The following is a 27,495-nucleotide window of genomic DNA, read 5'->3' as shown; positions in this document are numbered from 1 at the left end:
CCCTGACGTTATGCATAAAAAGGACAAGGAATTTTCAAGTAATTCGCAGTTGCTAGCAGAAGCTAGCCCAGTAGGTGCTCTGCTGCCTCTGAAATCACTGCGGCTCTGCTGCCGGCAAGCCAGTCCAGGGAGACCTTCTTGTTGTTGCTATATGCCTTCAAGTTGATTACAACTTATGGCAACCCTATGAATCTTTTTTTATATATATTCATAGGGTTTTCATGGTAAGAGGTATTCAGAGGTGGTTCACCATTGCCTTCCTCTAAGCCTACGGCACTCGGTCTTCTCAGGCTGTCTTCCATCCAAGTACTAACCAGGCCTGACCCTGCTTAGCTTCCGAGATCAGACGAGATTGGGTGTGTTCAGGGTAGTGTGGCTGTAGGCCCTGGGAGACTATGGGACATATAATAAAGGAGAAGCCTCAAAACTGTCGTACCACTGCTGCAAGTGCCCCTCTTGCCCGGTTTATGGATAGGGTCACAAGACAGGTGGTACATGACTACTCGCAAGACAGCCCTCTTGCTGGCTGCTTCATCTGGCTTGCACAAAATACTTTAAATAAAATAATAATAATGAATGAGAGGACAGAAGCAGCTTTTCCCTCTTGGGACACCCTCCTTATTTGCTGGCTAGAGTTGAAACTGCGTTGGCCAAAACTGGAGAAGCCGACAACTCTACCAGACAAGGGCAGTCTTCTAATGTGGAGGCCAGCCCTGGCCAATCCAAAGGCTTCATCCCACTTGCCAGTTCCAGAGGGTGCGATTGCTGAACCCCCCTTTTTATGCCTGAAGAGGGGCCTAGACAACGCTATGTTGCCTCCTCAGACCCAGAGGCTCCTGATGCAACTGCTGGTGTCCCTGGCATGTGCAATATCTTCACACTTTCAAATGTTGCAGCCCTCTCTGAATGCGTGGGTAAAGCTGACCTATTCTGGTGTTAAATAGCTCAACTCTTCCTTGCTACAGTTATGAGGAGGCATCATGCAAAATTTTGTTTGCCCAGGAGCAGAAAAGTCCACCACAAATTCTAAATCCAGCCCCAGGAGGTGTTTTATTTAGATGTAAGCCGACCTAGGCTGGAACCACACAGCAGCGTACGTTGCTTTTCCCAGCTGCAGGGGATGTGCTCATGCGGTCATGGGACTTCTCAGCAAGCCATTTGGGGATTTTGGCCACCACCCTCACATCCTTCTCAAAATGATGCTCCAGACGTTCCCATCAAGGTCCTAGTATGACTGTGCCTGTTCCCAAAGCACCCATACAGGAAGCATTCCCAGGGTGGGAACGTGGATTGTTTGTGCGATGACCTCCCCTTTCTTCCCTTCTGCCACGTTTTCTTTTGTCCTTCCCATATTTCAACTGCCAACATGTACGATTCAACAACCACCTTGCAGACTTCCATGGGGCAATGCACTCCGAGGTTCTCTAGTGACTTGGCGCTGAAAGGAAACCAAAAGAGCCATGGGGGGAGAGGGAGAGGGGGGAGAGAGACCCAAATTGGTCCTAATGGGATGCCTGATCCTGAGCCATACCATTGATCTGTCTAGTAACCCGTTCAAGGAGAGAGTTGATTGACAGCAACTCTCAGTACTCCTAGGCAGAGATCGTTCCCAGTCTTGCTACCTGTGATCTCTTTTAACTGGAGATGGCAAGGGTTGAACAGGAGCCATCTCTGCTATCTTTTCAGTGCCTTTTGAAGACTTTCCTCTTTCAACAAGCCTTTTCGGTTGAGACCTATCCCAGTCTGCGTCTGTGTTAGAATTACTTAATATGTTTTTTAATAATGTTTTTAACCTTTTTAAACTTTTTTAAAAATGTTTTTAACTCTGTTTTGTCTTAATGTATTTTAAGATCTGTTTTTATGATGTTTTAAAGTGTTTTTAGCACTTTGTTTGCCGCCCTGGGCTCCTGCTGGGAGGAAGGGCGGGATACAAATTAAATAATAAATAAATAAAATAAATAAACCTGGGCCTTCTGCAGACAAGGCATGTAGCCTATCACTGACTTACAGCTGTTCCCCAAATGCTTAACACATTTCAGCAAATATATTGTCTCCTAAAACTTTCTTCAAGGTGCTCGTTCTTTGTTCTCGGTTTAATGGATATTTTGAACCTTTGCATCCAGTTTAATGAATTCTCCATCCAGTGTAAGGCTACCCCTCTTGCTTTCTTATAGATCACTGGTTAATCATTTGGAGATCTTCCCCCTAAATGATCCTGAAAGTGGGCCCTACATATGCAACCCTAGACCTGTTTCATGTGATGTTCTACAACATGATCTGCTCTAAGAGATGTCTATGACTTCAGCATTTGGACATAAAAGTCTGCTTTGCAGAGAACAGAATGTGGGTGTTTTGAACGTCAGGACTGGCCTGCACCTCTAGCTCTATATGGATCCTTCGTCATTACTCTAACCTTGACGTGACAATTGTATGTTTCTAGTTTTCACTAGTTTCTTTTTCTGGTCCTCCTACATCGTTTGTCACCATGGAGAATCCAACTCTTCCAAAAGCTTTATTCTTTCCGTGCTGTTTTTTTTAAAAAACTACCCATTAGTAAGGTTGGAAGGACTTTTGTTTGTTTGGGGGCAGGCTCTAATGCCTTGTCCCACAGTGAATTAGGGTTGATTCTCACATATGTGCTCATTGCCTGAGGACAGTGAGCCAAATGTTTCAACTCTCTCCCTTGTGTTGTGTCCCTTGTATTGTGTCAGATTTGACAGTGGATAATATGAATGTTCTTTCTGTGGCAATTAATGTGCAGTGGCTCATTTCATTGTGTTGGTTTCCATTCCAAAAGTGCTGGCATTGACCTTTAAGAATCTAAACAGTCTGGGTCTGGAGTACTTGAAGAGGGGTCTTCTCTTATACATTTCCCCTTATTCCTTAAGATCCAGTAGAGAGTGCTGCTTAATGTGCCCCCGCAGTCTGAACTCTGACAGGAGGCAATCTAATCAAGAAGGGCTGCCATAGCATAGTGGCTAAAGAAACTGGATTTAGAATTGGGAAGGCTGTGGTTGAAGTAGCACTTTTGCTGTGAACTCACTAGGTGACAGATGAGGCAAGCCACTTCCAGCCCATTAGCAATACTGACTTAACTTACAGGGTGGCTGTTAGAACAACCCTAAACAAAGGCTAAGTGCTCAGGGCCTTCACAGTAGTGGCACCCTTGCTGTGGAATTCCCTTCCAAAGGAAGCTTTCCTCCTGGTTTTTAGGCGATGTTGTGTATAAGCATTCCTTTTTAGGATGATTTGGGCTGTTGAGGTGACAAGTATGGTTTTGAGGAGTAATACTGGTTGACATTGCTCAGATGGGTTTGGGGGTTGTGCTTTTTAATTATCTGCAGGATTTTTAAAATTTATTTTTAAGAGGCTCTGTGGGTTAGTCAGCAGGATTTAAATTGTAGTAATAAAGATCCACATTTCATTTGATTCTAAAAGCCTTAAATAGCAGGCTGAGACAGTAGTGAAGAGGGAGGATTTAAAACCAAACTTTTTACAAGCCTTTATCCCTATTGGAAATCTTCCCACCCCTTAGCTTCCTTCCTCCCACGCCCCAGCTCCTATTTGCATTTGTAGCTGGGGTTGGAACCAATAGAAGCTTCTCTCTCCACATAAATAGCAGCTTTGGAGGAAGAACATAAGAAGAGCTTGCTGGCTCAGGCCAACGACCCACCTGGCCCAAGATCCCGTTCTCACAGTGGCCAACCAGATGTCCATTATGGGAAGTCCAAAACAGGGCCTGAGCGCAAAGAGCACTCTCCCCTCATGCGGATTCCATCAACTGGTATTCAGAAGCACATTGCCTCCCACTATGGAGGCAGACCACAGCCATCGTGGTTAGTAGCCATTGATAGCCTTATCTTCCATGGAAATAAAGAGTGTAGGAGGAAAGGTTTTTCAAATGCTCCTCCTCTCCCTACAGTCCTGGCTTTCCTCCCCATGCCTGTTATTTCAACTTTTTTTAAAAAAAAACCAAAGATCGTGCAACATCGAACTACATATTTAATGTAATATCTAGTTTGGTCCTGTATATAATGGGTTAATTCATGCATGCAACCAATGTCTTGATGCTACAATGATAAACAAACATGGACTGATGCTTAGAGTTATAGAGGTCATAGGTGCTTTGCAAAGCTAACTTCCGGCTGTGTCCTTAACCAAGTCTAAAATTGGTGTCTGAGGCTCATTGTACAGCATCAGTCATTCACAAGTGCCACAAGAGAGGCTAAAATACAGAAGCATTCTTGCTATCCTATAAATGTTTACTTAGTTTACAACAGTGTGATGTGGCTGCAAAAAAGGCAAATGCTATTTTAGGCTGCATTCACAGAAGTATAGTTTCCAAATCATGTGAAGTACTGGTTCCCCTCTATTTGGCACTGGTTATGCCTCATCTTGAGTACTGCATCCAGGTAAGGACACCGCACTTTGGGAAGGATGCAGACAAACTGGAACGGGTTTAGAGGAGGGCAACGAGGATGACCAGGGGACTGGAAATAAAGGCCTATGAGGAGAAATCGAAAGAACTGGGCATGTTTAGCCTTGAGAAGAGAAGACTGAGAGGAGCTAGGATAGGACTGTTCAGTTACTTGGAAGATTGTCACACAGAGGAGGGCCAAGATCTGTTCTCAATCGTCCCAGAGTGCAGGTCACAGAACAATGTGCGCAAGTTACAGGAAGCCAGATTTCAACTGAACATGAGGAAAAACTTCCTAACAGTTAGAGCACTTCAGCAATGGAACCAACGACCTGGGGAGGTGGTGGGCTCTCCAACACTGGAGGCACTCAAGAGGCAGTTGGACAGGCACCTGTCGGGGATGCTTTAAGTTGGATTCCTGCATTGTTGCAGGGGGTTGGACTCAATGACCTTATAGGCCCTTTCCAACTCTATGATTCTATGGCCCATCAAGTTCCATGGAGCTTCCTCCTGAGAAGGGATGGGGGAGAAATTCAATTCATTTTGCATTTAGAGGTGAACTTATGTGGTTTGCACTTTCTGCAACAAGATATGGAATGAAACACAACCATCTTTTGAAATTCGCACTTTTCCGAATCTTGCAATGCAGTTCTCCAGCCAAATAACGTGTACCAAAATGCATGTTCTGGGGGGAAGTGTGCGTAAAAATGCATAGAAAATACCATACAAGCATCCAGTATGTTAAAGGAAATACTTTGCAAAAAAGTGAATAGGCAAAATTGCATACAAAAATGTGTATATTAAGGGGAAATTGCACTAAAATGCTGGAGAATTTTCATGAGGACTTTTTTTTTTACAGCAAATTGATGTGGAAATGTGGAGAACTGAAGAGTGGAAAAATAAGAAACAGAGACAAATCAACACTGTCAGATTTGCCCATCGCTACTCCTGATTAACTGCACCTAGCGTAACAGCTTTGGAGTCACTTGTGTATGCAGTTTGTGTTGTTTCACAAGCGTAGGCACTAGCACTTTCTACATCCCAGGCTTCACCCAGCCCCACATCTCTAAGCTTTTTTCCAGCCAAGATGCCCTCCCAGTCCCCACATTGCCTTTGTTCGCTGCTAGGGTGATGGGTTTTCCCTGCTCAGTGCTGCAGTCAGCAGGCTTTGCTTTGGCTGCATCGCTAGTTTCCGTCGCAGGATGCAAGCAAGCTGGGTGATGACTAATCTTGGCGCATTAGCAACCCCCCCTGCAGCTTTGCATCTTGGGGAGGCAGACTTCATCGATCTGGGAGCTTTTATCCAGAAAGGCAGCCTACTTTGCCTGCACACAGCTGGAGCCATCTCCCCACCCCCAAGCGTCTTCCCACTTCCCTTCCTCCAAGGGAGTGAAGGGCTATAACATCCTTGCAAAATGTTTAGCAGATTGCAAACATTGCAAATGTTTAGCAGAAGCTACTGCATTTCTCACCCTTTGTGAAACTCGGGGCAGTTTCTTCTGGTGGAGAGAGCACCCCTAAAGATTTATGGCACCTTTGTGTAAAATAAAAAATGGATTGTTTACAGGGTGGGGAAAAAGTTAAAGAGACACAGCAGGTCCCAATGAATGTGATCCCCTTAGTCCTGCAACAGGAGTGAGCAATTATTTTCAACCTGAGAGCCACATTCTGTTGTAGGCAACCTTTGCAGGGCAACAGGCCAGTGGTGAGTGTGCCTAGAGGCAAAACAGATGGAGAAAAGGACATGGCTCTTGTCTTTGTACAGTAGGCTACAAAAGCCAAAAGGTTTATACACACAGCGACGCACCCATCCATCTAGGCAAGCAAGAGGCAATTTTGTTCCATTTGGGGGGGGCTATTGTTTGGTCCATGGGAGTTGTCCTGTGACATCCCACTGGGTTCTATCTTGTCCAGTGGTGGTTGGTGCCCATTGTTACTGGTAGGGTGGGAGGCAGGGAGTCCACACAGTAGATGGAGCCAGAGCTAATGACAGGCAGGACCAAATAAGTCTAGCTTTGACCCTGTCACTGGCGCCTGGTGACTCCATGTCAGTGAGGAAGTGGAATCCGCTCCAGGTTTTAGTCCACATTTTCAAGGAGCTGTCCAATGTGCTCAAACCTATTCCCAAAATCGGCTCAGCACCTTGGACAGCTCCTTGGAAGTTCAGACTAAAACCTGGAGCAGATCCCACTGCCCCACTGACATCAGAGCCACCCTATCCTTCCGGAGCTTAGTTCTATAAGGGGGGATATTGAGGCTGTAAACACACTAGTCACCAAATCAAAGCATTTCTATTAGCCGCACCTGGAGGAGAACAGGGTGATCTGCCAACAGTTGCAAAAATCTCTTCGAAGCTGAATCTTAAAAAAATAGAAAGCACACTCAAGCGGCTCCCACCAGGTTTTGCAGTAAAAAGGGCCGGGGTTTGGCGAGCGCCGTGTGCCTCCGTTTTCAGAAGAGAGAGATGGAACTGGCAGACCCAGGGAGTGTGTCTCTACCCTGAGATTAAGGAGGAAGAGAAAGTTGACAGCCAGGACACATCATCTCAGGTGTTACGACTGGCAAAGCAGACCCTCTTGGTAGTTCCAGCACCCCCAGACTTTTTGGGGAGAAGGGGGTAGTGTGAGACAGACCATTCTCTGTGTGTGTGTGTTATGTACCTTGAAGTCAATTCCAACTTATGGCAACCCTATGAATCAGCGACCTCCAGTAGCATCTGTTGTGGCAGCCCCCAAATTATGACATTCCACCCTGTCGTGGGGCATGTGCGTTGCAGAACTTTGCTACGTGCTGTAGGCGCACCTTTTTACCCTAGCCTTTCACTGCTAAAATATATATTTTAGGACCTACTTTTATTCTCTGTTACAAACTGTATTTTACATGTTAAGTTTTGGTTTTATCTGATTTTTAAATTGTAACATTGTTTTGTTCTAACCTGCACTGGGAACTTGGTGAAGGATAGTAAACAAATCCTATAAATAAACAAACAAGGGCACATTCCTACCAGGCAAAATCACTCAAGTCGGGCGTGGAGTAGGGCCATTTGGCCGGAGTGGGGGCGGGAGAAGGAGGCATGGCCTGGGGAAAGTCCCAAGGGTCAGACAGAGAGTCCTGAAGGCCCAAATTTGGCTGCTGGGGCTGAGGTTCCCCACTCCTGTCCTAGAATCATAGAATAGTAGAGTTGGAACGGTCCATCAAGTCCATCCCCCTGCCCAATGCAGGAATCCAACAGGCTTAGAGCACACCAAGCTGTGTCTGCCAACCTGCTGTTTCCATAATTTGATGTGTGTAGTTGTTGAGAAGTAACAGATCAGCAAAGGACCAGAAACTTGGCACAAAACCACAGAGGCATCTTGTGATAATTCCCCGCCATCCAGTTCCATTTGCTGTGCTAGCTGCCGCCTCTCCTCTGCCTTATTTGCTCATCCTCATCCGAAGCAGAATTATTATCCAATTGCTCACTGATTAGTTAATGGCTGTGATAATTGTCCTTAGTCTCATTCAAAGGGGGGGGAGGGAAAGGGGGATTTAGGTGCCTCCTTTTCGCAAGTGGAGGTTGTCACCCTGGCACTCCTGCTTTATAGAAAATCCATCTCTCAAAAGGACTGAAATGGCTTTGGAAATGCTTTTTGGTTGTTGCATCCCCCAAATGGAAATGGACTGCGATCAAGTCGATCCCTACTTATGGCGACCCCACGAATAGGGTTTTCATGGTAAGCGGTATTCAGAGGGGGTTTCCCATTGCCTTCCTCTGAGGCTGAGAGGGAGTGACTGGCCCAAGGTCACCCGGTGAGCTTCGTGGCTGTGTGGGGATTTGAACCCAGGTCTCCCAGGCTGTAGTCCAACACCTTATCCACTACGCCACACTGCAACATATATTCACAGTCGCTGCTTTGAGCCAGAACAAATATTCCTGTTTGTTTTAAAACTTGGTTTTAAAGTGAAAATTCTCCCAAACATGACTAGCTCACAACTCATAGTCTAGATCAGTGATTCTCACACAGTGCACCGCGGCACACTGGTGCGCCGCAAGAGGTGACTAGGTGTGCCGCGAATATTATGAAAGTATATTTTAAAAATGAGAAGAAATCCATTTGTATAGAGATTTATTACATCCATGATCAATTAATAGCTAGGCTGGGCCCCTTAAAATATATTAATATATTTTTAATTTTGTACACAAAGTGCGCCAGAAAATCTTTATATGTTTTACAGTGCACCATGAACCAAAAAAGTTTGAGAACCACTGGTCTAGATCAAGTCCACAATGATAAAAGCTAACAAAGACAGGACCAGGTTTAAGATAAGTCTTATGGAGGCATGGTCAGCCAGTTGGGACAAAAGTATGCATTTTTAAAATGCTGTATGTTTTTGAAATGTATAAATTCATCTGCATATGGATTCTAGGGTGGTATACATAAAAATACAAACATCTATACAATATTAAAATGAAAACATGAAATAATAAACCAGAAGCTATTCAAGCAACTAAAACAATGCAATGGATCCGAAAAGCCTGTGCAAATAATTATAATAAAAAAACATGTTGGACTACGACCTGGGAGACCAGGGTTCGAATCCCCACATAGCCACGAAGCTCACTGGGTGACCTTGGGCCAGTCCCTGCCTCTCAGCCTCATGAAAACCCTATTCAGAGGGTCGCCATAAGTCAGAATCTACTTGAAGGCAGTACATTGACATGTTTAACCTGGTGCTGAAAAGAGTACAGTGTTGACACTGGTCTTCTTTCCTGTGAGTCAGTATTCCAGAGCCAGGATGCTTTACAGTTAGAGAAAGAGTGGGGTGGGATTCATCACTGGTACCAAAGGCTCCCCATTTGTTTGCAGTATTTCAATAGCCAAATAGGAAAAGCATTGTCTGCAAGAAAGACGACTTGGATTTGAATATAGGCATCAGCATATGCACCTTGCAACCTCCCTCCAAAATTTTATTTCTGTCTTTCGTCATATCTCCATCCCTCTCTTTCCCCAGCTGAAGTGGCAATTGACTTCACCACCAAGGCCGGCGGTTCCATTGCTATGTCCCTGCCAGGGAGCAGACGACCCTCGACAGGATCCCGAAGGTGAATATGATTAACTCCTTCCCTCTACATTGCCGGTGCAATGTTTCTGCAGCCTTTCTGCCAATTCACAGCAAGGGATCTTCCTCACCTCCAGCCTTGCACACGCTGCATCCTGCAGTGCCATCATAGAGTAAAGAGAGCACGGAAGCTCTCCAGCTGTAAGGAAGGAGCAAGCCTCTTCTCCTTCCGTGCGCTTTGTGAATGTACAGGATGAAGGCTGCACAGCACCTTGTGGGGAGCACAGACCCCCTAAGGAAGGAGGGACAGGTTGTTTCTTGTGGCTGCCGTAATCCAAAGTTGCATGTCTGTTGATCACACTTCAGCACAACATTTGCACGCCTGCCCACCTGCTGTGCATGTGCGAACCGCTTACACAAGCCTTCCATCCCAACAACTGAAGCTAGAGTTTGTACTTCAGTTCTTCATAGCCAAAGGCAGCGTTTGGAATGTGCTTCCTCTGCAGCCGGGGTGGCCTGCTGGTCCTAAAGGTCCATTGGAGGTTGCCGTTTGCCACGTTTCTTCCTATTCTTTAGTATGTTTGAGTACATCTGTGGCCTTGCCACTCTCTTATCCGCAGGCGTCTCCTGCCAATAGAGTTGCCTGGTTCTTTGACAGGTTTTGCTCCTGTACCTTTAAGGCAAGCCTGCATAACTTGTGATCTGCCAAGGCAAACACAGCACTGCAGCCATGTCCAGTGTCCTGTCGGGTCCCGCCAGGCACAACAGCAAGACTGGTTTTAAAAAAAATGTCAATCCAGGGAATTGCTGTAAACCGCCCAGAGAGCTTCGGCTATGGGGCGGTATATAAATGTAATCAATCAATCAATCAAATCTCACCTAAGAGCAGCATAGCAATGCGGAGCTGTTCTGTCGGACGCTTTCACTTGCATGAGTCTTTCTGAGGTATGAAAGTGTGTGTGTCAGCGCTTATGAGAGAGGAGACGGCATGCTGACCATCTTCCGCTATTGAAAAGGAGTAGGAATTTTTCACCCTGGGTAAAATGCAATGGATTTAAAGTGCAAGGAGACAGATTTAGGCAAAACATGTCAGTTCAGTAATAGAGTAAGCTGTCTGCTGAGTTCTGGAATGTCTCAACAGGGACTTGTTAGAGATACTTTGTGCGATATCCTTTCCAATCCTTTGATTTGATATGACTCCTTATCATATTTTTAGCATTTTACTTATAGCATTTTTACAACATGAATATCATATCATAGAGTCATAGAATAGTAGAGTTGGCAGGGGCCTGTAAGGCCATCAAGTCCAACCCCCTGCTCAGTACAGGAATCCAAATCAAAGCATTCCCAACAGATGGGTGTCCAGCTGCCTCTTGAATGCCTCCAGTGTCGGAGAGCCCACTACCTCTCTAGGTAATTGGTGCCATTGTCTTATGGCTCTAACAGTTAGGAAGTTTTTCCTATGTTCAGTTGAAATCTGGCTTCCTGCAGCTTGAGCCCATTCTTCCGTGTCCTGCACTCTGGGACGATTGAGAAGAGATCCCTGCCCTCCTCTATGTGACAACCTTTCATGTACTTGAAGAGTGCTGTCATATCTCCCCTCAGTCTTCTCTTCTCCTATAATATAAAGTTAAAAGCAAGTTAAAACAACCTCAGAATAAAGCCAGCAACAGAGAGGGGGAAGAGCTGGAACTTCGTAGGAGAGCATCTGCTTTGCATGCAGAAGGACCCAGGCTCATTCCCCAGCAACCCCTGCCTGAAACCCTGGAGAGCCACTGCCAGTCAGTGCAGACAATATTGAGCAAGATAGACCAATGGTCAGATGCACTATAAGGCAGCTTTCTGTGTTCCTAGGAAACGGGAATGGCTGAAGTTTTAAAAGCACCCAACCATGTTTTTCAAATGGGAAAAAAAGATGTTCACCTGTTGCTCCAAAGGCCACAAAACAGGTGCTGCGTGAGCTTCTGTGAGGGAGCGCAGTCCACAGCTAGGGCCTACCACACTTCTTCGCATGGCCTCACTTCATTTGCCAAGCTAAGGAAGGTGGAAAACGGGGAGAGAGATGCTGCTGTTAGAATTCATGCTTTGTTGTGATGGAAATTCCATTATGTAGCTACACAATTAGTTTAAACTTGTTTGAAATCAAATAACTGTCATGCTTTCCCCACCCACCCCCGGCAAACCCTGGGAACTGTAGTTGTTGTGGTGCTAAATAACACTGTATAAGTTGTGTCAAAATGGGTTCAGACTTGCTGAAAGTGGCATAGCTGCCATCCCAACAAAGGAACTCTGAGGTGTTCTGCGTAGGGATGGAAGGATCTGTGGATTTTGGTTCTCTCAGTTTCTAATTTTTCCAATCTTAAATTTGGTTCTCCACATTTCTACAGCAATTTATGATGAAAATTCTTTAGCATTTTAGTGTGAAGCAGCAGTAGCTGCAATAAAAACACCAAAATAAGAACATAAGAAGAGCCTGCTGGATCAGGCCAGTGGCCCATCTAGTCCAGCATCCTGTTCTCACAGTGGCCAACCAGGTGCCTGGGGGAAGCCCGCAAGCAGGACCCGAGTGCAAGAACACTCTCCCCTCCTGAGGCTTCCGGCAACTGGTTTTCAGAAGCATGCTGCCTCTGACTAGGGTGGCAGAGCACAGCCATCACAGCTAGTAGCCATTGATAGCCCTGTCCTCCATGAATTTGTCTAATCTTCTTTTAAAGCCGTCCAAGCTGGTGGCCATTACTGCGTCTTGTGGGAGCAAATTCCATAGTTTAACTATGCGCTGAGCAAAAATAATTGTTCACTGGAAGCACAGGCTAGTGGGGCCATTTTAACCAGGCAAATACATTTGCAACACTGTAGGTATCAGGCGAGCATCTTTGGGGAGGGCATTCCAGGTTATGGGTGCCACCACTGACAAGCCCATATCTCTGATTGCCACCCACGTAATCCCTGAAGGCAGAGGCACCTGGGGAAGGGCCTCCACTGATTGTGGATATGCAGACCGCTTGGCAGAGAGCAGTGAGCATCTTGGCTAGCCAGTTGGCAGTGCCCACTCTGGTTAGAAGGCCACTTACATGTTGTCAAAAAAGAGGACGTGCATTGCCAAAAAGGCACAGATTTGCTTACGCTAGCTTATACGTATAGGGGTGCAAATTTAGGAAGAATGACCATAATTTAAGCAGAAATGCAGTACCTCTCACCATAGTGAGAAGGGCTATGACTAGGTGACCTTTGTGCCTGCTCAAGCTGCTGTCCCAGGGAGGCAACGGCAAGGACCCTCCTCTCATCTCTTGGGGTTCTTTTTCTTTAAAATGGCATGTCTTAGGCCATGTGGTCACCCTAGCTCATGGCCAGCCTCATAGGGTTATTGGGAGGCTGGCTGGGCGAATGAATGTATGCCAAGCTCCTTGGACAGTTTTCCAGCGTTGCCTCTTGCCGTCGCAAAGTCAGCCTGGGCCCAAGGAGCGGCTTTTCAACACTTCCCCTCTCGCGCGGTTATCACCCAATGTTTTTTCTTTGGCTCTGAGTGTCGTGAGGTCTCACCCAGTGATAGGGTGCTCCTGCTGGGGTTCAGAGGAGGGACGCTGGGGGCTTCCAGGGCCCCCCTCCGGCCTGCCTTTGCTACTGCTTCACTCGCCTCTTTGCAGAGACAGCTTTTGCCGTGTTCCATTTTGAACCCTGCCTGTTTGTTCTTGTCGTTTGTGTTTTTTTCTTTTCCTTTTTTTTTTCTCTTCCTGTCTTGTATCTTTGTGTTTTCTTTGGTGGTCTTTGAAGTCGTGAGTTTTATGGAAGGAGTGGCTTTGCCTCGTTCTTTAAGTCTGCAGCGGCCCCTGCCACTCCGCCTGAGAAACAGCCTCTTCTTCCTGCCTCCAGGCGTCCCTCTCCACCCGTGAGCATGCGGGACACCTACGGCACCTCCTCGCTCAGCAGCAGCAGCAACTCCGGCTCCTGCAAGGGCAGCGACAGCAGCCCCACCCCAAGGTAACCCTTGGCTCCTGTAAGGACAGCGTCCCCCAACCTCAAAGCTTCCAACTTAAGCAATAAGGAGAATCGCTTTGCTGGATCAGGCCATTGAGCCACGGGGGCCAGCTAGATGCCTCTAGGATACTCGCAAGCAGAGCAAGATCCAGCCATTGTCGGCTGTGCATTTGTCTGGGGATCTGGAAGTATACTGCCTCTGACCATGGAGGCTCTATTTAGCTCAGCCTTCGCCAACCTGATATTTTGGACTACAACTCCCATCAGCCCCAGCCAGCACTGGATTGGAGTGGGACTGGTGGCAGTTATAGTCCAACACATCTGGTGGGCACCGGGCTGGGGAAGGCTGATTTAGCTCTCCTGGCTAATAATCATTGACCACCCCCTCTCAATATGTCCAATATAACTGGGAAAATGTGATTGTTTGGCTGGCCTGAGCAATCCAATCCTAATCCTTGGTACCATAATTGCATATTTAGCCCATAATGCACTTTAACCACAGAAGAAGACATGATTCACTAGAAAAGACAATAATGCTGGGAAAAACAGAAGGGAGTAGAAAAAGAGGAAGACAAACAAGAGATGGATTGATTCCATAAAGGAAGCCACAGACCTGAACTTACAAGTTCTGAACAGGGTGGTTCACAACAGATGCTCTTGGAGTTCACTGATTCATAGGGTCGCCATAAGTTGTAATCGACTTGATGGCACATAACAACAACAAGCCAAAGAGCAGATTGCCTACCTTGTCTCCACTTTTTCATTGTGTGCGTATGAGTGGAGGAGGTACCTGCCTAATCATATTTGTAAGTGTCAGCAACTACGAATGTAAAACCAGCTGCTGATAATAAGGGGGTGATCCTGCAAATCCTAATAAATTGGGATTTTTTCCTCTAAAAGTGGGGGAGGCAGAGATTCCCTCTTTGACAGCTGCTATTTCAAAAGTACTGCAGAATGTATTGACTATCCCCAAACAGCATTTATGTCTGTGTTTATATGTGTAAAAAATTCTCAGTTGCAAATCAGGCCAGTTACACACCCCTAAAACTGGGGTATAATACGCATTGCTGGTACAGGTTCCAGAACGGAACAAGTTCACCATTAGCATTGGAGGGCAGAAGAGTCACCAAAAGACTCCATATTTTATATGATTGTAACAGTTTTTACATGTCTCTCCTTTGCATACAGCATATGTATATTGACTTAGAAAGGTTATAGACAAAATTTAAACTATAAATAAATATGGATTGCATTCAGGAACCTTAAAAATTAAATGCAGTGTTGCAATAGTAAAAATAAAAAGACTCCACTCAAGAGAGACTTTGTGAAGGTCACTGATTATCCCAGCAGAAGATGGAGCAATGGTCTAAAGATGGACTTGCATGGTACAAAGGTCTGACAGCGGCCACGCCCTCTGATCTCACTTCTCCCATCCATAACATCTAGGCAGAGCTTGGAAAAGTTACTTTTTTGAACTACAACTCCCATCAGCCCAATCCAGTGGCCATGCTGGCTGAGGCTGATGTAGTTTAAAAAAAAAGTAACTTTTCCAAGCTCTGCATCTAGGTCAGGCTACCTAATGTAGTGATAACGTCTATGTTCTCCCTGTCATCACATCCCCTGCTCCACATCACTGACAGGGCCAAGGAGCCACACACATTCATTAGATTTTTGTTGGTAGATTTGCATTCTTTGTAACGTATAGTTCCTCTGCAAGTTGGGCTTGGAGCCATTAAAAAAAACACGTTAGTTTTACACCCTTATCAGATTCAGTAGTACTGGGGCCTTGTTTCTTGGAAATCCAAGCCTCATTCTACCAAAGAGTCATCAGCTGCCATGCAACAGTCCGCTGTGATGAATTCGCACGACATTTTGCAGATAAAGTCACTCAGATTCGCTCTGACTTAGACACCAACGTTAATACAGTCTCTGTGGATGTAACTTTGGCCTCTACTTGCTCGATTAGAATGGACTCTTTTCAGCTTGTTCAATCCGAGGATGTGGACAAACTCCTTGGAGAGGCGCATCCTACCACCTGCATATTAGATCCTTGTCCCTCTTGGCTTATAAAAAATGCCCAAGGAGGACTAATTGAATGGGTCAGGGAAGTTATTAATGCCTCCTTACTTCAGGGCAGAATACTGTCCTGCTTAAAGGAGGCAGTAATAAGACCCTTATTGAAAAAATCCTCCCTGGACCCCTCATTATTAGGTAATTATTGCCCAGTTTCTAATACACCTTTTTTGGGCAAGATAATAGAGCGGGTGGTGGCGACCCAACTCCAGAGATTTTTGGATGACACGGATTATCTAGATCCCTTTCAATCTGGTTTCAGGCCCGGCTATGGGACTGAGACGGCTTTGGTCGCCTTGGTGGATGACCTACGCAGGGAAATGGACAGGGGGAGTGTGTCCCTGTTAATTTTGCTGGACCTCTCAGCTGCTTTTGATACCATTGACCATGGTATCCTTTTGGGTCGCCTAGCTGGGATGGGACTTGGAGGCATGGTTTTACGGTGGCTCTGGTCCTTCCTAGAGGGACGAACCCAGAAGGTGATTATGGGGGATGTCTGTTCGACCCCTTGGCCATTGACCTATGGAGTCCCCCAGGGTTCTGTTCTGTCCCCCTTGTTATTTAATATATATATGAAGCTGCTGGGAGAGGTTATCCGTAGTTTTGGGGTTCAATGTCACCAATATGCGGATGATACCCAACTCTACTTTTCTTTTCCATCTAACGAAACTAAGGAAGCTGTCAAGGTTCTGAACCGTTGCCTGGTATCAGTGATGGATTGGATGGGAGCGAACAAGCTGAAATTAAATCCTGGCAAGACAGAGGTGCTCCTTGTCAGTCAAAGGGCGGATCAGGGAATAGGGATCCAACTTGTGCTGGACGGGGTTACACTCCCCCTGAAATCACAGGTTCGCAGTTTGGGAGTTCTCCTGGACTCGGCCTTGAACCTGGAGGCACAGGTCTCGGCTGTGGCAAGGAGTGCCTTTGCTCAACTAAGATTGGTACGCCAACTGCGCCCGTTCCTTGACCTGTCAGACTTGACTACGGTGACACATGCCTTAGTTACATCCCGATTGGACTACTGTAATGCACTCTACGTAGGGCTGCCCTTGAAGACTGCTCGGAAACTTAAACTGGTACAAAGAGCTGCAGCCAGGATGTTAACTGGAGCTGGGCTCAGAGAACATACAACCCCGCTGTTGTACCAGCTCCACTGGCTTCCAATCTGTTTCCGAGCACAATTCAAAGTGCTGGTTTTAACCTATAAAGCCCTATACGGCTTAGGTCCAGGCTATCTGTTAGATCGTGTCTCCCTCTATGACCCTGTCCGAGTTTTGAGATCATCTGGTGAGGCCCTGCTCAATATTCCATCTTTCTCACAAGCTTGCTTTGTAAAAACACAGAATAGGGCCTTTTCAGTGGCTGCCCCTAGATTGTGGAATTCCCTCCCTAGCGAGGTTCGACTGGCTGCCTCACTTTCATCCTTTCGTGCCCAGGTTAAGACTATTTTATTCAGACAGGCTTTTAACTAATATTGTCTTTTTTTAACTTTTACTGATTTAATCTATTTTTAATTGTTTTAAACTGTATATTGCTTGTTTTTAATTGATTATGGTTTTTATTTGTAAGCCGCCCTGAGTTCCTTGGAAATAGGGCGGGATATAAATATTTTAAATAAATAAATGAATAATAATATTTGAAGACAATCCCTTTGTGCTGTTTGGGGAAAAGAGCAGCAAAAGATCTAAACTGGCCTAGAGACAGACCAAATTAAGGAAGATGGTTTTGATAAAGATGTTTGGTTTTTAAGATGTTTTAAACATGTTTTTCGTGTTTTTGTTTGCAGCCCTGAGCTCCTTCAGGGAATAAGGGTGGGATATAAATTTAATAATACTAATGCTACTACTACTATTTATTTATTTATTTATTTGTTACATTTATGTACTGCCCCATAGCCGAAGCTCTCTGGGCGGTTTACAGCAATTAAAAACAATAAAAACAAATACACAAATTTTAAAACACAAAAGACAATTTAAAAACACAGTTAAAAAAAATTAAAAGCAATTTAAAAACACATGCTAAAATGCCTGGGAGAAGAGGAAAGTGTTGGCCTGGCGCCAAAGAGATAACAGTATTGACGCCAGGCGCACCTCGTCAAAAAGATCATTCCATAATTTGGGGGCCACCACTGAGAAGGCCCTCTCTCTTTTTGTCAGACTCCCACCTTCCCTCAGTAGGCACCCGGAGGAGGACCTTGGATGAGCGTAGTGTATGGGTGGGTTCGTTTCAGGAGAGGCGTTCCATCAGGTATTGTGGTCCTAAGCCGTGTAAGGCTTTATAGGTTACAACCAGCACCTTGAATTGAGCTCGGAAACATACAGGCAGCCAATGCAAGTGGACCCGTATTAATAATAATACTTGGATCAAGCCCCAGATATCTAAATCCACACTCTGGCTCACACACTCTCCAAATAATAAAAAGTTTCAGAAGCAGCATTTTCCAGATTTTTTGGGAGGGAAGGAAGGATAAGAACATAAGAAGAGCCTGCTTTATCAGGCCAGTGGCCCATGTAGTCCAGCATCCTGTTCTCAGAGTGGCCAACCAGGTGCTCATTATGGGAAGCCAAAAACAGGACCTGCGCGCAAGAGCACTCTCCCCTCCTGCAGTTCCCAGCAACTGGTGTTCAGAAGCCTGCTGTCTCCAACTGTGGAGGCAGAGCATAGCCATCATGGCTAGTACCCATTAATACCTTGATCCTCCATGTGCTTGTCTAATACTCTTTTAAAGCCATCCAAGTTGGTGGCCGTCATGGCCTCCTGTGGGAGCAAATTCCATAGGCTAACTATGCGCTGTGAATTACTTTCTTTTGTCTGTCCTGAATCTTCCAACATTCAGCTTCATTGAATGTCCATGAGTTCTAGTGTTATGAGAGAGGGAGAAAAGCTTTTTTCTCTCCACTTTCTCCAGGCCATGCATCATTTTATACACTTCTATCATGTTGTCTCTGACTCGCCTTTTCTCTAAACATAAACATTTAGCCCCAAGTGCTGCAACCTTTCCTCATCGGGGAGTCGCTCCATCCCCTTGATCATTCTGGTTGCCCTTTTCTGAACCTTTTCCAGCTCTACAACATCCTTTTCTGAGGGAAGGCGGCTGGAGATGAGGTGTGGATGCTGGAGACTTGTGCTGTTTTGCTAATTTCTCTTTATTAACAAGCATAAAAATTGAGAAGGTAGAAAGCAAGCAGAAATGTGGGCAGGAAATCTAGTCTTGAGATGGCATCAGTCCTGCACTCCAGTATTCTTGTAAGCTGTTGGTCAGCCAGAAAACCCGTAACAACCTCTTCAAACCAGGTTTAAACTCACACTCGTCCCTCTTAATGGCTATATTCCAAACTGCTAGGCAGGACACTGGCCTCAATCTGGACTGTGGCAGATGGATGTGATCCCTATTAAGCAAGCTCTTATATATAATGAAGCTACACAAAACCTGACTCATTTATTTTAGACATTACCCTGCTCTGGAAAGCTTTCTATGGAACATGGGATAGAAATTAAAATAAATTAATTAAAATGTAGGGGTTTGTACGGATTGACAGCTAAATGCACCACAGAATCAATACATATATAATAAAAACCACACAATTAAAAAAAACACACAGTAGAGTAAAGCAGTATACTATTAACCCTCAAAGATAAAAGTTTGTGGTTAAAAAGCATTGGCAGAGGCAGAGATTTGCAGTCTAGCAGGTTCCCTGGTCCTAAGTGCAGGAGAGCTCTTTTAGCACAACAGGATATCACTGCGATGATTGACAACTGCATTTTAAATTTGTTTTAGCTATGTGTGTAGGACCCCACTTTCCATCTTACTCCCCAAAGAGAGAACACTAGCCCAGAGCGGTGGTTGTGGATAGACATAGAAAGGGTGGTAGGTACTATGAAGTCTGGAGTTTGGCAAGTCAACATATGTCAAGGGATCTTGCGATGGTAAAGAAATTTTTGTCTTAAATGTCTGTCTGGTTTCCTCCTCTGCCACACCTCTCTATTTCTTCATTTGCTGTTACCACGTGTTTGCTGCATGACCACATTACTCTGCCCTGGGCAAGAGGCACCGTTAAAGCATCAAACGCACTACTGTTCTTGCTTGGTTTTAGAAGGGTGAAAAGAGCAGAAAAGTTTGAACTCAAAGCACACATGGGTAACACATCAGAGTCAATGTACACAGCACTATCCCGCGTTTCTGAAGCTAACAAGGCTAAAAAGCTAAAAAAAAAAATAAAGCTTCTGTCCCAAGGAGCTTGCAGTCTGATTTTTGACATTGGGAGGAAGAACAACAGAGTGGGCAAGGGAAGGAGTGGGTGGCAAGGGATGGATGTGGGCAATGCAGCCAAGTGTCCCTAATCTTCCACTGAATGGGAAGTGAAGTCTCCCTTTTGACCATCGACAGTTCCGAGGCAATGAGAGATCCTGTCTGCTGAACTATCCTTTACTGAGCTTGTACTGCTACCCAGGTTTTTACTGGAGACCTGTGTGGGTTGGGCAAAGGGGTGTGGCTGCCTGGATTGAAGAATTTCCTGTCCTTTCAGGAGGCCGGTCAAGTACCTTCTGTGCAGTGATAACCATGGCATCAAGCCCCCAACCCCTGAGCAGTACCTTACCCCTCTCCAGCAGAAGGAGGTCTGCATACGCCACCTGAGGGCCAGGCTGAAAGACACGCATGAGAGGCTCCAGGACCGGTCAGTATCTGGGTGATTTTGCATCCGGGGTGGAGGAATTTGAGGTTTGGTATGCTCTGAACATACAGTGCCAGACAAGATCAGTCAGCATCTTGCACCGCTCAAAGCCGCTTGAGATGTTACTTGTGGGTTTTTTCCAGGCGCTAATGACATAAACTAAGAGAGCTGGCTTCTTGGGAACAAGACATCTTTGTAAGGTTTGCCATGGAGGTCTAAGCAATGAAATGCAGACCTAGATTTGCCCAGCATCCAAGTCCCCTCCTGACTTCTCACAGAGTGAATCTGAAGGAAGGGCAGCTGCCAATTCACTAGGCGTTGCAGGAGCTGGCAGGTCTGTGGGTGTTGACTTACTGCTTGATGGGGCTCTGTTTCAGGGTTTGGAGAGCGGGGAGAATCCTACCTGATGGGCTCCCCAAGGTTTACCATCTGACCCACTGCCACTGCTACGGGGAGACTTCCCTGTGGATATTACTTACTGATCCACCAGCTGCCATGCTGTTGTGGAGCCTCAATGGATTGGAACGACTGGGTACAATCCCACTAATTATTTAAAAATCCTGGTCGAATTCCCTACCCCCCAAATACTCACCAAAGATCTCCATGATCAGGAAGGGATATAAGGAATCAGGTGGTCCACAAGGTATCATAGACCCAAGTTGTTAAGTGCATTGCAAATTAGGTTGCCCTGGACAGCCAATACAAGCTTTCAAGCACCGGAGTTATGTGCTTGCAGTAGTCTATCCCCACCCTAAATGGGTTACTGTTATTTTGAATTTGCTACCATCACTTGAAAAGATGTTCCTGTTGCCTTAACGCTGATATTGTTGCTTCAAAGAGGTGGCTATATACTTCACCTAATAATCACTCTCATGCAAAGTTAATAGCCAATTTCCCCTTGAATGCTTCCCCTAGTTCACTCACAGGCACTTAGAAGGCTTCCTTTGACGTCTTCTCTCTGGTTAGGGTCTCACTGAAAAGGTGCAGGGTCTCCCAGCTGTCCCTCACACTGGACTTTTGCTCTTGAGACTGCTGCTGTCCCTCTGAGCGGTTTCCTTCAGCTCTCCTCTGAAGTCTTTCTTCTGGTCAGTTATTTGAAGGCCAGGGCTCAGCCACAAAGATGTCACAGTTGCCTCCTCTGAAGTCTCCCTAAGGCCAGCTGTCAGCTACTTTCACTCTGGCTGAGACCTATCCTGGAGAGCTGTCTCTGGAGTCTTCTCCGCCTGGCTAGCTTCCTTCAGTTTTGGTCTTTGTTGGTTTCTTAGCTCACCTTCTCCTTCTTCCTAGTCTCCTGTCAGACTCCCACACTGAGCAGCTGCCCCCCAACACAGTGCTGTGCTTGCCTTTATATTCCCTCCAGTTGGAACCCTCTGGCCAATCATCAGGTTCTCACTGGAATTCCGAATCCTCACTGGCCTATATTTTAAAAATACCAATTATTTTAGATAGAATGTCTAAAATGGACCTCTCACCCTGTGACCCTTTTCAGTTCTCCTGCAGTTCCCCTCAATTTCAGCATAAAAGCCAGGCTCTGCTCTTAATGGAAAACCCTCCAAGTGCATAAGGTTAGGACCTTCTGGGCAGACTGATCCCCCGTACGTTAGATCTCTTTCTGGTTCATATAGTTAACTTTACCAAACAGTGTTCATAACAGAGCAACACTGTCGCATTTTAAATTTCTTGTAATATTTTCTTCACGAAGGGAGCGGGGATGCACACTGTAATCCTTTGTCTTTTCCAAGATCATCCCACAAAGCAGTAGGGCTGTTTGCCGTCACCTGCTTTCATTGGGCCCTGCTGCTATCCTGAGCACCAGTTTGCCTGGTTTTGTTATTTTTAAATCAGAAATGGATGCCTGTATATGGGTCTCTGAGTATGTGCCGTTTTCCTCACCACTAGCAGCCTTTCATCACACACTTAGAAACAGTGGGCAACACTTTCAAGCCAGAGGGTGCAGCTTCCACACAAAGTTCAACCCCTGAAGGGCCAGCCCTACCATTAGGCAGAGTGAGTCGACCACAGTACTAGTTGGCCACCAGCTACTTGTGTGAGTATGAAAGATCAGGACTGTTGGGCGTATCTAAGTTTGCATTTTACCATTCCTGCGGTGGGCGACTGGCAAGAGCACCCCTGGCTGTGTCAATTGGACATCTTTCAATAAATCTTTTAAAACATTTTATCTTGGTGTGGTCCCAGCACTCCTTCTGCTTGGTCCCACTAGCTCCTGGCTTGATCACGCAGGAGTGGCAATGACGTGTCAATGCTAGGAGGCAGGAACTAGCCGTTAGGTGTTGGGAGAACAGAGCGGTGTGTGCCACGCAGCCTCCCTTGCACCGCCTAAGCTGCCCTCAGGGGTGGTGGAGGAAACTGCCCCTTGCCCATGTTGAAGATTCAGTCAGCGTCTTGCCCTTCACCTCAAGCACAGTCCGCTTCTGTGTTGGAATTGCGTTTTAATATGCTTTTAAACCTTTTTTTAAAAAAATAAACAATGTTTTTTTACCTTTTAAAAAAATTCTTCAAAGCTTTTTAAAAAAATGTTTTTAAAGTTGCTTTGTTTCACTGTGTTTTAGTGTCTGTTTTTATGATGTTTTAAAGTGTTTTTAGTGCTTTTGTTTGCCGCCCTGGGCTCCTGCTGGGAGGAAGGGCGGGATACAAATTAAATCATAAATACACAAGAAACCTTTATTTTATTATTTATTTATATTTATTTGTTGAACTTCAATCCTGTCCTTCCTCCCAGAAGAAGCCCAGAGTGGTAAACAAAGGACAAGACAATAAAAACAATAACAAAACATCTTGAAAACGTTTAAAAAATAAAACATCCTAAAAACATATTTTTTGTGGGGGGAAGCGTTAAAAACATCTTAAAAAGCAATTCCAACACAGACTCGGACTGGGATAAGGTGTCTACTTAAAAGGCTTGTTGAAAGAGGAAGGTCTTCAGCAGAAGCTGAACAGACAACAAAGACAGTGCCTGTCTAATATTTAAGGGGAGGGAATTCCAAAGGGGAGGTCCACTTCCTGTGTTATGCAGAACAGACCTCCTGATAGGATGGCATCCCTCAGTTGCACAGTGATTGGCCAGGCACATAAGACGGTCTTTCAGGTATCCTGGTCCCAAGCTGCATAGGGCTTTGTATACCAAAACCACAACCTTGAACTTAGCTTGGTAGCTAATAGGTAGCGAATGCAATCCTTTCAGCATCGAGGTAACTTGTTGGCAATATGCTGCCCCAGTGAGCTGTCATGTCACTGCATTTTGCAGCAGCTGCAGCTTCCGGACCGATGTCAAGGGCAGCCCCACATCTCACAGCATATTACAGTAATCTATCCTGGAGGTTATCAGTGCATGAACAACAGTGATCAGGCTATCCAGAAATGGCTGCAGCTGGTGAAAGGCACTCCCAACCACTTAGGTCACCTGGGCCTCTAGCGACAAAGATGACCCCCAGACTACAGACCTGCTCTTTCAGAGGGAGTACAACCCCATCCAAAGCAGGCAATTGACCAATTATCCAGACTTGGGAACCATCAACCTACAGCACCTCTGTCTTGCTAGGATTCAGAGTCCCTTTACCCTTCCTCACTCACAGGCAGGGTGTGGGGCACTGGTCTGAGGGCCCCTGGAGCTGCATGGTAACAGGGAGGCCCTCAGCGGCCCCTCCACTCCCCTTCTGCAATCCGTGCCCCCCATGCCCCCTACTTACCTGTCTCCTGCCTTTTAGTATTGCCCTTAATGAAGATGGCAGCCGCAGTTTCCCTAAAGTACTGAAGCCCCTGCCGCCATCTTAGTTGATGGCAGAGATGAGCACGTGTAGCACGCACTCGTGCCATCAACAAAGATGGCAGCAGAGGCTTCATCCCCTTAGGGAAACCGCGGCCGCCATCTTGGTTAATGGAAATAGTAAAAGATAGGAGACAGGTAGGTGGGGGTGTGGGGGGCTGCGTGTGTGCATGCGAAAGCTCACACACAGGGGCCCAGGGCAACCTGATGCCCAAGGGCTCCGGCATGCCTGGAGCCGGCCCTGCTCACAGGTATGCATGCATTAGATTGCTACCTAAGAGAAACAAATAAATATACTTTTGCTGAATTTGTACAATCTGTCAACAGAATGTAACTTTCAGTCTATGAAAAGTATAAACAATCGATCCATATGAAACTATAAAAAATGTAAATGTATTGCCTTCAAGTCGATTCCGACTTATGGCGACCCTATGAATAGGGTTTTCATGAGGCTGAGAGGCAGTGACTGGCCCAAGGTCACCCAGGGAACTTCATGGCTGTGTGGGGATTCGAACCCTGGTCTCCTAGGTCCTAGTCCAACACCTTAACCACTACACCACAAATGCACAATTATGGAAACAGCCAGTGTGATAAAGCCAAGCCCAAAAGCCAGTTCATAAAAAAAAATTCCAACATTATGAAAGCATTTTGTTGCCAGTTGTTTGAACTTGGTGTAGTTCAGAATATACACACAGAGCTGCTTGTGTCTGTAGCAGAGCAAGCAAGGGTAGTGACTGTCTGCCTGTCTGTCTCCCTGCTACAGGGATGCAGAGATAGACGACCTAAAGACACAGCTCTCAAGGATGCAGGAGGATTGGATCGAGGAGGAATGTCACCGGGTGGAGGCCCAGATGGCCCTGAAGGAGGCCCGGAAGGAGATCAAGCAACTGAAGCAGGTCATTGACACAGTCAAGAACAACCTGATGGATAAAGACAAAGGGCTCCAAAAGTACTTTGTGGACATCAATATTCAGAACAAGAAACTGGAGACGCTGCTCCACAGCATGGAGATTGCCCAGGACGGGACGGTCAAAGAGGAGGGGGCCGCAGAGTCTGCAGGCGACTCTCCGTCTCGCTCGCTCACCCGCAGCTCCACCTACACCAAGCTGAGCGACCAAGGAGCAGCTGACAGGAACGTGGGTGGCTCCCAGACCATCTCGGTGGAGGAGGCGGCAGACAGCGGCTTTGCGGCTGCAGACGACTCCTTGAGCCGGACAGATTTGTTGGATCAGAGCAGCCTCTTGTCCTCTGGGGTGGACTGCAGCACGGACGAAGCCTCCTTGCAGACCAGCTCCTCTCTGGGGTCCCGAGTCCCAACCAGCTCCACGTACGAGAAACTGATGGGGTCTCAGCACAGCGTTGAGGCTGCAGTGCAGGCCAGCTGCATGCAGGAACAAGCCATACAGACAGACTTCGTGCACTATCAGCCGGATCTCGATACCATCTTAGAGAAGGTGATGAAATCCCAAGCTTGCAGCCTGGGCAGCCCCACGTCTGTGTGGGTATCTGAAATGGAGGATGTTGCCGGGCCAAACAGCTCAGAGATTCGGGCTCAAAACGTCCCTGGGTCCATGGACGTGGCAGCTGCCGATCCCACCTCAGCTGTGGTGGTCAGTGCAGAGGAGGCCACGGAGCATCTTGACCGGCCAGCGGGTTCACCAGGCCCAGCAACCAATAGCCCAGCTGTGCACCAGCCTTCCCGCATGAGCCAGTCTGTGAGTGTTGTATGTGCCCCAGAAGAAGAAGTTGCTGCTGAGCCAGACCAAGAAGGCGCAGCGGCAGCGCTGGAGCCTCAAACTTACTGGAGCCGCCATTTCATTGTGGATCTCCTGGCTGTGGTGGTGCCAGCCGTTCCTACGGTAGCCTGGCTCTGCCGCTCGCAGAGGCGGCAGGGCCAACCGATCTACAACATCAGTTCGCTCCTGCGGGGCTGCTGCACGGTTGCCTTGCACTCCATCCGCAAGATCAGCTGCCGCTCCGTAGCCAACACCAGCGGCCCCTGCTCCCAGCCGTGACTTCTTTCCCCAGCCAGCCAACTGAGTCGCACACACGCTTCATCGGGAGAACAAGCTCGTGAAAACAACCGCAGTTTAGCTGACCGCTGATTGTAAATTCCATTTGCGCACTGAAACTTTTTATTTATTTATTTAGGTATTTATTTTGGGGGCACGGGGGAGGGACTTGACAAGAGTTCTGACCTGCTGTATCTCGATTTATGCAATTGACTTGGGAGATGGTGTTGATACTTGTTCTGAAACCTTGGAGGAATTGCAAGTACAGCTGGGAGAGGGCGGCCAACCTCCCTGCTGAAGGACCCTCACCTCGTAGGTGCTGTAGCTTGTGGAAACGGTCCTGTCGCTTCACTCCAGGAAAGATACAAGACTTTTCCTAAGCTGATGGTTGATCCAGCCTCTCTCCTTTCCCCGATGGGCTGTTTCTGGCCACTTTCAAGTTACACTGGAAAAGCGTCCCTGCGGCCTTAGCTTACCTCTTTCTCTTCTGCTTTTTCCACGGCTGCCCTCTAAGCCATCAGCCCTGAGTGTACCTAATCCCCACTAGGCCACCGCCTGCATCCCACGTTTGCTCACTACCCCTTACCTTGCAGGGACAGTCTGGCAGCAGTAACTACAGATCTTGCCTGGTTCCCAAGGGGAAGGAAGGGTGTGCGTTCTGGTTGCCTAGCAGTGAGAAGATCTATTCTCAGCTGCTACCAGTTTAACTCAGAAATGATGGAGTGGATTGCACTGCTACTGAAGAGCCCGTAGCTCAGTGGCAAAGCAATCGTTTCCATGCGGAAGGTGCCGGTTCAGTCCTTGGCATCTCCCAGTAGGACTGGAGAGCCCCTGTCAATCAGTGTAGACAGAAGGACCATTGGCCTTATCAGAGCTTGGAAAAGTTGCTCTTTTTTGAACTACAATTCCCATCAGCCCCAGACAGCATGGCCACTGGATTGGGCTGATGGGAGTTGTAGTTCAAAAAAAGTAACTTTTCCAAGCTCTGGGCCTTATTCAGTATTATTTTATTTATTTTATTTATTTTTAAAACTTATATACCACCCGACTAGCAATAGCTCTCTGGGCGGTGAACATAGATACAATAAAATACAATATAATACAAAACATCAGTCTAAAATCAAATTTCACAATCTAAAAACAGCAAAGGCTAAAATCAAATTACAAACATTACAATCATTAACAAAAAATTAAAATGCCTCGGAGTAGATAAAGGTTTTAACCTGGCGCCGAAAGGATGATAGTGTCGGCGCCAGGCGAACCTCCTCGGGGAGACTATTCCATAGTTCAGGGGCCACCACTGAGAAGGCCCTTGATCTTGTCACTGCCCTCCGGGCCTCCCTATGAGTCGGGACCCGGAGGAGGGCCTTCGTAGCAGACCGTGGTGTACGAGCCGGTTCATAGCGGGAGAGGCGTTCCGACAGATATCGAGGTCCCGCGCCGTATAAGGCTTTATAGGTTAATACCAACACTTTGAATTTGGCCCGGAAGCATATTGGAAGCCAGTGCAAGCGGGCCAAA

General features: G+C 46.5%; 1 protein-coding gene and 1 pseudogene across 1 annotated transcript in view; one reads left to right on the top strand and one right to left on the bottom strand.

The window, feature by feature from the left end:
* SNPH (syntaphilin) overlaps window positions 1-26,590 on the top strand; it is a 45,097-nt gene extending 18,507 nt beyond the window's left edge. Inside the window, exons 3-6 of the mRNA XM_061630203.1 lie at window positions 9,410-9,500; window positions 13,328-13,435; window positions 20,032-20,181; window positions 24,726-26,590. Of these exons, the coding sequence (XP_061486187.1) occupies window positions 9,457-9,500; window positions 13,328-13,435; window positions 20,032-20,181; window positions 24,726-25,977 (1,554 nt within the window). The 5' untranslated portion in view covers window positions 9,410-9,456 and the 3' untranslated portion in view covers window positions 25,978-26,590. The remainder of the gene's footprint in view (window positions 1-9,409; window positions 9,501-13,327; window positions 13,436-20,031; window positions 20,182-24,725) is intronic.
* Window positions 266-384, bottom strand: LOC133388100 (5S ribosomal RNA; annotated as a pseudogene).
* Window positions 26,591-27,495: the final 905 nt, after the last annotated feature.

This window comes from Rhineura floridana, chromosome 6 (assembly GCF_030035675.1).
Source record: "Rhineura floridana isolate rRhiFlo1 chromosome 6, rRhiFlo1.hap2, whole genome shotgun sequence".
Classification (NCBI taxonomy): Eukaryota; Metazoa; Chordata; class Lepidosauria; order Squamata; family Rhineuridae; genus Rhineura; species Rhineura floridana.
The sequence above is the reverse complement of the archived record's forward strand: the minus strand, read 5'-3'. Positions and strand labels throughout refer to the sequence as shown.